The sequence below is a fragment of the Malaclemys terrapin genome, chromosome 16 (genome assembly GCF_027887155.1).
Source record: "Malaclemys terrapin pileata isolate rMalTer1 chromosome 16, rMalTer1.hap1, whole genome shotgun sequence".
In the NCBI taxonomy this organism is placed as follows: Eukaryota; Metazoa; Chordata; order Testudines; family Emydidae; genus Malaclemys; species Malaclemys terrapin.
In genome coordinates, this window is record NC_071520.1 from 13,966,082 (window position 1) to 13,978,893 (window position 12,812).

Sequence of the window (12,812 nt, forward strand, 5' to 3'; positions counted from 1 at the left end):
TGCTGCTCTTCATTGGCAGGTGGGGGTGGGCCGGGTTCCCTGCCTCTCCAGCACACGGCTGTTTGCTCAGGCTGTGCCCAGGGACCAGGGGTGATTTCGGTCTGACTCCACTGACTGGCGCTCGTGTATGCTTTATCCTCCTGACGCCGACAGGGAACAGCAGCCACGTTCCTTCTCCCTGGCGCTGGAGGTAGGGGCCAGGGCCAAACTGGGGTTTACCTCTTGAGTACGTGCGATTTCTCCCAGAGACTTGTCATTTGTTCTTTCTTTGCTGTTTTCCTTGAAATAAGTCGCTTTGTGTATGTGTGGACACTCAGTGAGGTTTGGAGGTGTCCTTAACTGGGGAAAGTCAGCAACAAAATGCTGGATCCATTGTTGTGAGCAGTGGGGACCAGTCACTTCTAAGGGGGCTTTTGGACAGCATCCGCTCAAACCACCCCATCTGTGCACTGACAGTCTTGATAGCTATTGACCTGAATCCAATTGGCCTTTTTAGGGGCAGTGGAGAGGCTCGTGGGGGAAAACTCTGGCCATACCTGGAGAGAATTAAAACCCTCTCCCTGAGCAGGGAATCTTCAGCAGGTGTCTGGCTTCTCTGCAGCGATTGCTGGGGAGCCCAGTCAGGGGCTGGATTCAGCTGGAGCTAATTGCTCGTTACTGGGGAAACCAGGCACTATAAGAAGGGGGAGCAGGGGCAGGTCACTCTGTTATGAGGGTTAGACTGAGTTAGGGGCCCTGTGCATTCTGGGATGCGGGAGAGCTAGAACATTAGGGAGCCCTTTGGCTTGGTTTAGTGGGGCCAGCTCTCTGATCTCAGAGGTGAGGCTGTCCCTGTGCCAGAGCTTGGCTTACCTGACCTCTCAGGTATGTTTGAGACAATCCATTACAGGGCTAAACCCCCACCAGAGCAATCCCAGATAGGTAACTGAGCGAGTGGGTTTGTGAGTTCACAGACAGGAACAATCAGACACCACAATGAGTGAGAAATATTTCAAGATGAGGAGTTTATTCTAGTTCTGGTCTAGTCCCAGCTGCTAGTAGCTGAGCCCAGAGTAGGGGCTGCTGCTCTCCAACTCTGTGTCTTGTTTGTAAGTTGGTATTTTGGCTTCTCCACCAATGAGAACTTTCCCACAGGTGGACTGTGCGTCCCTATTACACGGCATTTCATCTTCTCTGCTCTTCCTTCGCTTGAAGGAAACCAGCACCAGGGAAACAGCAACAAGAAAAATTCCTTGTAAAAGGAAAAAGCAGAATCAGTGGTGAACAGGCAGCAAAACTAGGGTTACCATTCGTCCGGATTTACCCGGACATGTCCTCCTTTTGTGTGCTAAAAATAGCGTCCGGGGGGAATTTGTAAAGCACTCACAATGTCCGGGATTTCCCCCTCCCCTGGCAGAGCAGAGCGAGCGGCTGGGAGGGCTGCAGGAAAGTCCCGGGCTGGACTCCGGAGCAGCTTCCTCCTCCCACTCCCCCCTCCCTGCATTCTGAGCCGGCCGGCAGCTCCTCCTCCTGCAGCCCGCTCCGGCAGCCCTGTGCAGGGCCAGGGACCGGGTTTTGTGTTGTGCTGGGGAGCTCAGCCATGTGTCCGGCTGGCACAGAGCCCAACACCCTGTTCTGAGCAGCAGGGTAAGGGGGCCAGGGAGGTTCTGGAGGGGGCAGTCAAGAAACGGGTGGGGGCTTTTGGAGGGGAGTGGAGAAAGTTTTGGGCAGTCAGGGTACAGGTAGGGGGTAGGGTCCTGGGGGGCAGTTGGGGGGGGGTCTTAGGAGGGGGCAGTTAGGGGACAAGGAACAGGGAGTCTTAGGTAGGGGGTGGGGTTCTGGAGGGCAGTTAGGAGCATGGGTCCCAGGAGGGGGCAGTCAGGGGACAAGGAGCGGGGGGTAGGGGGCTGGGAGTTCTGGGGGGGAGCTGTCAGGGGGCAGGAGTGGGGAGAGGGATCGGAGCAGTCAGGGGACAGGGAGCAGAGGGGTTTAGATGGGTTGGGAGTTCTGGGGGGGCTGTCAGGGGGCAGGAGTGTGGAGAGGGATCGGAGCAGTCAGGGGACAGGGAGCAGAGGGGTTTAGATGGGTTGGGAGTTCTGGGGGGGGCTGTCAGGGGGTGGGGAGTGGTTGGATGGGGCGTGGGAGTCCCAGGGGTCTGTCTGGGGGTGGGGGTGTGGATAAGGGTTGGGGCAGTCAGGGGACAAGAGGCAAGGAGGCTTAGATAGGGAGTGGAGTCCCGGGGGGCAGTTAGGGGCAGGGGTCCCAGGAGGGGGCAGTCAGGGGACAAGGAACGGGGGGAGGGTTGGGGGTTCTGGGGGGGAGGGAAGTGGGAGGGGCAGGGGCGGGGCTAGGGCGAGGCTCCTCCCGTCCTCTTTTTTGCTTGTTGAAATATGGTAACCCTAAGCAAAACATTAAAGGGATTAGTGTGTTCCTGGGAGTGAGTCTGTGCCGTGTAAAGCGATTGATCATCCTACACCTTTACACACCCACAGAGTTGATTTTCTTACCTATCTCCTTAGATACAATCCACATCTAGTCGATTGTTTCGAGACAGCAGCGTTCCTGTGTGTGCAACTATCAGGAGGGGGGCAGCTCCCTGGGCAGGAATTCGACCACAAACTATAAATCCAGAGTAGCCAGCTCAGAAATCGGAGGATTTGCCCCCAAACTGCACAGACCTGATCTTAGTCTCAGTAGCAAAGGACGTGTCTAGATTTCCATCTCCACCTCTCCCTGGCAGCCAGGAGAGGCAGCAGCCTGCTCATGAAGTAATGCTGGAGGAGGAAGAGAATTCACAACAGTGGCCTGTTCCATTCAGCTAGTCCCAGCGTTTTCCTGGGGTTCAGCACATTCTGTTTACGAGAAATGGGGTCATACCATCCAGTCCATAGGGGGGTGTGTAAAACAAATCTCTGTCCAAGCCCAGCACTCTCTTCTCCTGGCGGTGAATGGAGGGGAGAGAAGGGAAAACGACCTGCCGAGCGAAAGGGGCTTTGCTGCAACAGCCTCAGAGCAGAGGGGAAGCAGAACGGCCTCAATGGTCAGTCACCCAACTTACTGCCACCCTCCCCCCCCCCTCTAATGGCAAATCTACCAGAGCACATCACCCCCAGTGGTAACTTCCTTACTGCATGGGAAGCCCCTGGGAGTAGGTGCTGTTCTCCTTGCATGCACTGTACACGCCACGCCCTGGCACTTGGCGTACTCCTGGTTTCAAATCAAATTGCAGAATGCATATTGTCCTGCACTGGGATGGAGGCGCATAAACCTCAGGCTGAATTATTAGTTCATTGATCTAGTGTCATTGCTTACGGTGCTTTTTTTCCAGATTCAGTGAGATGAGCCCCACGGTAACAATAACAGAGAAACAGTTTAATGAGCTTTTTTTTCAGACTGTCCTTAGGAATGCAGTAAGATTAGCCAAAGTATGTGATCAGTTCCCATAGCAGAAGTGGTTCTTTTTTGAAGGACTGCTATGTTAGGGCTTTGATAAAATTAAAATATCGGACACATTATGCAGATGAAATAAAAATAAAGGAGTGAAATCACTACAAAAAGCAATAAGACCAGTGTTGTCACCAACTCATTATTTTATTGCAAATCTCATGATATTTGGAGTTTTCCTTGAAGCCTGAGCTTCTGGAGACAGCTGATCACATGAGAATCCCAGCTTTTATTTTATTTAAAATAACTTTCTAGCCCTCATGGTTTGGACAAAAGCTAGCAAATGGGAACCTTAAAGGCTCAGGAACCACAAGGCTAATAGAAAGCACCCCAGATTGGCTTAAAAATCATGAGGTTTTTAAAAAAAAAATCAATTTCAGGATTTTTGAACACTTGAGGTTGGCAGTACTGAAAGGTACAGACACTGGAAAGATTATATCTGTGCACGTCAGAAAAGTAATGAAAGCAGTTAGAAATTTCAGGAACACAAGACAGTACATCAAATAAGTAGGTTTGGAAGAATTCGATTTTTAGTGGTAAATGTTGATTTCACAGCGTACACAAAATACAACAACAAATATTTCCGTGAGTAATGGCTTTCCCAAGCTCCTTAACAACCACCCCTTCTCCATCCCATGCAGCGCAAGGTGCTGAGCTTCTGCACATGGGAGATAATGCAGACAACCCAGCACTCCAATTGGAGACCAGAGCCATAAATAAAGTCTGTCAGGGAATGACCCTGACCACACTGGAACAGATTATCGCCCCAATGGGCTGGTGTCCTGCCTTCAGCAGTGAGGGGGATCTATTGTCCGACCCTTCCACTGTACAGTGCAACAAACCAATTGAACAGCTGTGGGGAATCCGGTGGAAAAAAATTTCAAGGGATAAAAATCATGGGATAAAAATACCTGAGGCCGTCATCCCTTACTCCTAGCCCAGCAACACACCGACTGTCCCCGCATGCTTGTGGGGTGGGTGCCAGTGAGCTGAGGATAACTTGGAGCCTATCAGAGGCATCCAGATTTGCATTCAGGATGTCTGCTCACATCACAGGGTTTAAGAAGCAAGTGGAGAAGGCACCACTGAATTCAGAGAGCCCTGTGGCTGGGTGTGCTGTTCCTAGGATGGCTTGGGTCACCACACTGCTGCTTCTGGTAGCCTGTTGGACAGGTAAATATAACTGCATACTTGATCTCAGAAGCTAGGTCAGGAGTGTGCCCGGTGCATGGCACACCCACATTTACAGATACTTTGGTGACTTGTGGTTCTGTGTTGTTTCAGGTTCCAGCTACCAGTTCACTTTGACTCAACCACTCAGTATATCAGTGACTCCAGGAGAAAGTGTCCAACTCGCATGTGTTCCTAGCAGCGGAGAAAGCATCAGCAGTAGATACATACGCTGGTACCAGCAGAAGCAAGGGGAGAAACCAAGATACCTGCTGTATTACAAGGATGACTCTACACAATATAAAGCCTCTGGTGTCCCTGACAGGTTCACTGCCTCTAAAGACACTTCCAGGAACACCTGCTTTTTAACGATCAGCAGGGCTCAAGTGGAGGACGAAGCTGATTACTATTGCTCAGACTGGGACGGCACAGCTAACCAGTACACAGTGATACAGCTGCATGGAGAAGAGGAACAAAATCCCCTCTCACCCACAGTGACACAGCGCCAGGAGCCCACCTGAGTGTCTCTTGTTCCTATGAGATGCCCGGTGGATTGGCTCCTGGCTAAGTGTGATCTCCAATTCCTGTCAGTCCTTGTTGCCTTTCAAAGCTATGGGCTTTTCTGGCTGAAGAACTTACCTGTATTCTGACACAGCATCACTGCTCTGATGCACAGACTGAGTTAAAGGCAGTAAGGGACTCAATCCAGGGCACTAGGGATCACAGCCCCGAGGATACCAACGAGAACCATTCCGCAGAAGGCATTATGCTGTGAGATTGGACTAGCTGAAGCTGTTTTTGAAGAGGTCTTCGTGGCTAATGGTGGTACAGTTAGCACACTTCTAGCTCTGGATCATAGTTTCAGAGAATTTCAGCCTAGAAGGGACCATTGTGATCATCCAATCTGACCTCCTGTGTGAGACAAGCCAGAGAACTTCACCCCGTAATTCCTGCCTCATGCGCAAAAACATGTGGTGGAACTCGCCCATCTCCTTTAGAAAGCCCCCAGGCTTCATGTTCCACAGCCCTTTGTATTCTGCTCCAGTGCTTAATTACTGTGCATGTCATTTCCAGTTTGAATTTTTCTAACTGCGGCTCCCAGGCGTTGGATCTTGGTCTGCCTTGGTCTGCTAGATTAAACAGCCCCTGAGTACCTGCTCTTCTGCTGTGATCAAGTCACCTCTTAACCTTCTCTTTGACAAGTTAAATAGTGAGATAGAAAGTAACTCAGCCGATGATTAGTGTTTTCCAGACCTTGAAATATTCACGTAGCTCTTCTCTGAACCCTTCCTAACTTGTCAACAGCCTTTTAAAATTGCAGACCCCAGACCTGGACACACTGTTCCAGTTGTGGTCTCTCGAGTTACACAGACAAGCTCTTTGAGCTGTGGTCCAATGTATCACAGACAAGGGTAATCTGCCCTTCCTTCTCCTACAGCACACTCACAGATGCTAGTGCTGATGTTCCTATTTGCATGGAGTTGTCCTCCTGCAAACAGAGAGATTGAGCCTACGTCTCAGGTGCTGAGGGCTCCCATCTCCCACTGACTTCCATCAGACCTGCATGTGCTCAGCACTTCCCAGGATCGGGCCCAGTGGGTGCCCAAGCTCCATGTACTCCACGTTTGTAAAGCAAAGCCAGTACAGACAAGGGCACCTAGAGCTGCTGCCATTGGAGTCCTTTGCCCAGGTGCAACTTCTCTCCAGCTGAGCAGCAAAGTTCTAACTTGATCTTTGTTCCTTTGAAACAATGCCAAGGTTGGGAGGCCAGTGGGCTCTGCCGCTCTTTTCTTATGCCTGTTTGTAAAGATCATTTAATGCTTTTCTTTCGATTTTCAGAATAATCCTCAATAGTCTTTAAAACATTCCTTTGAGAAAGCTGTCCTTCCCGAGCAACCCTACAGTAACAAACCAGTGTGAGCAGTAAGGGATTGGATTTCCGGTTTTGCCCTTTAATTGCCCGCAGGGCACATGGTATCTGGGCTCATGGAGCTTGGGTGGGTGGGATGCTGCGGACAATGACCAAGGGGATCGTTGCTGTAGATTTGCCCCAATGTGCCTGGGCCCTAAAGTGTGGGACCGTCTAACGGGGACTCCTCGTACAAGGGATCAGACTTTCCAAACCTGTGAAACGACGCTGCCCACGTCCTTCTCAGTACAATTCAGGTCTCTGCAGAGTGCCGGGCCTCTGAGCTGTGACTGAAGCAATAACAGGAAGCGTGTCGGGGAGTCAGTGAGGCTGAGAGCACTGGGGCTGTTTAGAGACCCAGGAGTTGGGGCTTGACTGAGGTCAATTAAGGGGCAGTCAAGACCTCATATGATCTAAGCCCTCAGAGACTCTGTACAGACCAGCAGGTGGCAGTATAAGACCGCCCAATAGCATTAGCAACACCCCCCTCTGTAACTTGAGTCCCAAGGGAAGGGCTTTGGGAAGCCTTAGGGACGTAGAACTTGAGACTATGTAGATCTCTCTAGAGCAGGGGTCGGCAACCTGCGGCATGCGTGCCAAAGACGGCACGCAAGCTGATTTTTGATGACACGCTGCAGCCTGCCGAGGTCCTGGCCCCACTCAGCCCACCCCTCCACCCACCGATTTCTCCTGCGGGGGCAGGAGGCAGAAGCTTGGTCATGCCGGCAACCAAGCTCCCTCCTCCCCCGCTTCTTCCCCCAGTGAGGTGCTTTCCTGCCCCTCCCCCTCCCTTTCCCTGCTGCTGATCAGCTGATCGCCCTTGCGAGGGGGAGCAGAGCCGAGCCGAGTTGCAGTGTGCTCAATGCTCCGGGGAGGAAGCAGAGAGGAGGTGGGGGTGGGGACGGGGCCCTGGGGAAAGGGGTGGGAAAGGGGCATATCCCCTCCAGCCCCCTGCCGTGAGTACCCCCACGAGCCGAGAACCCCAGCCCTCTGCCCTAACCCATTTCCTCCCCCTACACACACACCCAGGCTTCTGCCCTGACCCTTGCACCCTCCCCCACACACCCAGCCCTCTGGCCTGACCCCCGAACTCCCCCCACACACTGAGCCCTCTGCCCTGACCCCTGCACCCGCTCCACACACCCAGCCCTCTGGCCTGACCCCTGAACCCGCCCCCACACCCAGCCCTCTGCCCTGACCCCTGAACACACACACACACACACACACACACAGCCTTCTGCCCTGACCCCTGCAACCTCTCCACACATCCAGCCCTCTGCTCTGACCCCTGCACTTCCTCCAAAGACCCAGCCCTCTGCCCTGACCCCTGCACCCCTCTCACACACCTCCAGCCCCCGTTCTGACTCCTGTACCCCTCCCCACACCCAGCCCCCCCACACCCATGCCCTGACTCTTGCACCCCCCACATCTCCACCCCCAACCTGAGCACCAAATGGGAGCTCCTGCACCCCCCCATTCCCACCTACACCCCTGCTATGGGGTCCCTGCCCTGACCCCTGAACCCCCCTCCACACACCCAGCCCTCTGCCCTGACCCCTGCACCCGCTCCACACACCCAGCCCTCTGCCCTGACCCCTGCACCCGCTCCACATACCCAGCCCTCTGCCCTGACCCCTGAACCCACCCACACACACCCAGCCCTCTGCTCTGACCCCTGCACCCCCTCCCACACACCCAGCCCTCTGCCATGACCCCTGAACCCACCCACACACACACACACACACACACACACACACACACACACAGAGCCTTCTGCCCTGACCCCTGCAACCTCTCCACAAACCCAGCCCTCTGCTCTGACCCCTGCACCTCCTCCAAACACCCAGCCCTCTGCCCTGACCCCTGCACCCTCTCACACACACCCAGCCCTCTGCCCTGACCCCTGCATCCCCTCACACACATCCAGCCCCCATTCTGACTCCTGCACCCCCACACACACCCAGCCCCCCCACACCCCATGCCCTGACTCTTGCACCCCCCCACATCCCCACCCCCACCCTGAGCACCAAACAGAACCTCCTGCACCCACCCCCACATTCCCACCTGCACCCCCAGTCTGGGGTCCCGGGTGCCGGCCCCTTGCCAGCCGGGGTCCCACAGGCCCTGCTCAGCCCGCTGCCGAACTAGGTGAACGGAACCCCTGGGCCGGCAGTGTAAGATCAGCATTTTAATTTAATTTTAAATTAAGCTTCTTAAACATTTTGAAAACCTTGTTTACTTTGCATACAAGAATAGTTTATTATATATAATATAGACTTATAGAGAGAGACCTTCTAAAAAACGTTAAAGTGTATTACTGGCACGCGAAACCTTAAGTTAAAGTGAATAAGTGAAGACTTGGCACCCCACTTCTGAAAGGTTGCCGACCCCTGCTCTAGACTATCTGGAGGCAGGGTCGGCCCTAGATCAATTGGTGACCCCAGCGAGGGGAGTCTTCGGTGCCCCATCCCCCCATTTGTTAAAGTTTTGATTACTGTATTTTTATTGCATTTTCAGCCCATTTCACGACTTTGATGCACGATTTGCAGACATGGTTTATCCCTGTCATAAAAGATGATAAATTTGCATGCTAGGATCTGTAAATCTGTATTTATTGATGCCATATATAAGCAAATGGGTTCAAAAGAGATCTCTGGCGTCTCATTAATTATGTCCTTGTTTAGTCACTACTTACACTCTTCAGGTATTAAAACACAAGCACACTTTCACAATTACACAATAAAACAAGGTACACAATATCGCAGATGGGCTCCAACTTCACCTCACTTTGTTCTTATATCTCACTGACTGACTGGTGACGCCCTGCCCCTTATATACCTACGAGGACATAGCTGAAAACACTCTTAGTTCTCAGAAAGTCTGGAAGTTTCCATGAAATTTGAATTCCCATTGAATTGCGGCCACACTAACCCTAATTTGAAATGACAATATCGATTTTGGCGCTACTCCGCTCATCGGGGAGGAGTACAGAAATCGATTTTAAGAGCCCTTTATTTAGAAAGAAATGGCTTCATTGTGTGGATGGGTGCAGGGTTAATTCGATTTAACGCTGCTAAATTCAAATTAAACTAATAGTGTAGACCAGCCCTAGGACACGAGGGGGCTGTCCCTTGGGAAAGTAACTAACCCCCCTCCTCTTAACCAGGAGTGGGACCCAGCATGCAAGGAACAAAACACTATAATACAAACCCCAACACATGAAAGGTCCCACCCAAAAGTAACAATGGAACTAAGGGAACTTCATTGGGACAGGAAACAGAAGCTCAAGGGAAGGAAAGGGTTGAAGTTAACTGATAAATGCTAAAGCAGTAATGATACAACCAGATCTCCACCTCTCCCTGTTCACAACTGTACCACAACCCCCAGCTGCCCCCGGCACCTTCCCAGGCAGACGGAAGGTCTAGGCTGATTCTGGAGATGGGTGTGGCAGTGCTGCAAACATTGGCCGGTTAACAAACACCCTCTTATAGTGTTTTCACCCCTGGGTCTGGCATGGTCCTCTCCGGGGTCCCTGGCTCGGTCCTGGCTGGTTCTCGGCTGGTTCTAGGTAGTTGGAACCAGTTTGTTTCTCTGCCTCCCTGGATGCTGGTCTCTGTAGGACTGGAACTGCCTGGCCATGCACTGGCTCCCACAGCCGTACAAAGACCCCCGTGTGGGGAGTGGGAGTAACCAGAGGCTCCCTCAGCTGTTCTGCTTCTCTGAGCTCCAAACCCGAACAGCCAAAGTGAAACTGAGGGCATGTCTACAATATCCGGTGCTCGGACTCTGGGGGTATGAACAGCAGGGCGCACCAACGTGCTGTGGCTCCCCTGCGCTGATGCTGCGGGCGTGAACTTACTGGCCCCGAGTTCACACTAATGTAGTTCTCTGAAGCCGAGGGAGCGGGGTGGGCTTCAGAGCCTGAGCTCCAGCCTGAGCCATGACTTTAAAGCACTGTATACACAGCTATTGTTAGAGCGCTAGGGCAAGCCTGGTTCCCAAGTCTATCGACCTGGGCTAGGAGGCTGGCTCTGAATCGCTTCAAAATGCCATGTGGACACATCCCTAGCGGGTCAGTCCACTGTTCCAGGAGCTGGCAAACCCCGAAGGGAGTTACACGTCCATTTTCAGCAAGGAAATGTTCCCTCTCCAGGGAACCTGGGCATCTATGAGAGCCACGTCGCTCAAAGCAGATAGAAAATGGGCAGCATGAAATCATTGCCCAGGGCTGAGTTTGTCATCTCCCAGGGGAACGAACTGAGTGGAGAAGGGGGGCGGAGTGGGCTCAGCAGAGCTAGGCAGAGAAGGAGGAGTCTGATGGGATGGAGAATCCACCTGAGAAACGCTCACAACTGGCTGCATGCTGGGCGAAAGGGGAGGGGTCCACACAGGGCAGTATTTGCAGATATTTGTATTCGTTGCATCACTGAACGAAGATGTTTCCACTCAGGACCTGCCCATCCAGTCAGTTTTGCAATTCTCTTTCCTTCCTCTGGGACCTGCCAACCCACCACTGATGGGATAATCCAGCCCCAGAAGTTCCTGGCTCCAACACCTGTTCTAAATCCTCCAGGCCAGGCTGCTTCCATTAATAAACTTGTGGGTCACTTCATGCTACTGCTGGGAAAACTTAGTTGCACAGAGAGCTGCAGATATGTTTTTGTACAGCACCCAGCACAATGCTACCACCATCCTGATGGGAGTCTGGGAGTCACTGTAATACACACACTGATAATCTGACAATTTTTCTTTCACCCCTGGAGACATGAGTTCAAATCCTGATTATGTCACAATTGAAACCCTGTTTGGTGGTTCCACCGGTGTCTCCAGTTACACCCAATACAAAGTGATCACAGGGTTAGAAAGGCTGAGGACTGTTGGAGCAGAGCTGTTCCAGATTGGGGACGGTAAAACAGGGCCGAGGCCAGCGACTGGGATAACTGATGCCTCCCAGGTTAGGATTGGAATGGGAGACTCTTGTACAGAACAGCCCTACGCCCTGTCTCGCTGCAGCAGAGTGACCGGTGATGGAATGGAGCGCAGAGCTTATTCCCAGTGGCCCTGTGCCATGGGGGCTGAACGGATGACAGCGAGGGTGTCTCTGTGTTACAACATCTGCTGCTGCTGGACAGGGGAATGTGTCTTAGTGATCTGCTGTGAATCACAGCTGGAACCAGGGAAATCCACCAGCTCCTCAGACAGGTGGGAAGCTTGTCACTCTCTAAAGCAGGGCCCCCAGTGACCCCAAGAGCGCACAGAGGGGAACTTGGCCTGCTCTGTGCTCTCAGCCCAGTGAAACAACCTCTCTTGGGTTGGCTCGGCCCCTTTAGGACAGAGCTCTAAGGAGGGGGAGCCGCTGAGTGAGCAACAGATTTGCATGAAGGGGCCGTTCTTCAGCTCTGGGCATTTAAGAGAGAATCGGAGGGTTCCTGGAAGAGAGACGTGATCCTCTGGATTCCCACCATGGCCTGGGCCCCTCTGCTCCTCGTGCTGCTCACTTACTGCATTGGTAAGGGGGGGTTGATCCGGTGAATGAAGCAAATTAAGAATTTATAACAAGCTGTAGCGCTGCTCTCTCTGCAGGCAGCGCTGAGAACGTCGGTTCTGCTCCGTGCTAGGGGAAGTTCTGATGAGCTTGTTTCTCATGTTTCAGGTTTCAGTTCCCAGCAGCTCCAGTCGCTGAAGGCGTCCGAGTTCGTGTCTCCTGGAGGGACTGTGACCCTCTCCTGCAGCCTGAGCAGTGGGGCCCTCACTGATAATAACTATCCACTATGGGTTCAACAGAGACTGGGGAATGTTCCGCGGTTGATCATGCACCATACTAGTACCAGGCCCTCGGGGATCCCAGAGCGTTTCACTGGCTCCAAATCGGGTAACACCATGTCCTTGACCATCAAGGGGGCCCTGGCGGAGGATGATGCTGATTATTACTGTTCTGTGTGGACTGGCAGTGCTCATCACAGTGATACAGTCAGATGGGGAAGTGATACAAAAACCTCCCTCCCCCCTGTGCCCTGCTGGGAGCTGTGGTGGCTGCAGAGCCCAGGGTATAAGTGAGATATTTCGCAAAGCTGAGCATCTCTCCCTGTGAATTCCATCTCTTCCCCCCTCTGCACAGGGTTGCCCAGCATCATCCCAGCTGATTGCCACAGTCAGATAGAACAGATAAGATATTGTCTCATCCACCTTGTCTCTCTAATATCCTGGGACCAATATGGCTGCAACATGGCAAACAACAGTTAGAAGAAGCAGCCAGGCAGACTGACAGAGAGGAAAGAGAAACCTAAAAGGAAAGAGAAGAAACAAGGAG

General features: G+C 52.6%; 1 gene segment (V, D, J or C); it reads left to right on the forward strand.

The window, feature by feature from the left end:
* The first annotated feature begins 11,948 nt into the window (after positions 1-11,948).
* On the forward strand, positions 11,949-12,559 carry LOC128824817 (immunoglobulin lambda variable 8-61-like). The segment is given in 2 exon segments: positions 11,949-12,011; positions 12,156-12,559. Coding segments are annotated over 2 exon segments (450 nt in total).
* Positions 12,560-12,812: the final 253 nt, after the last annotated feature.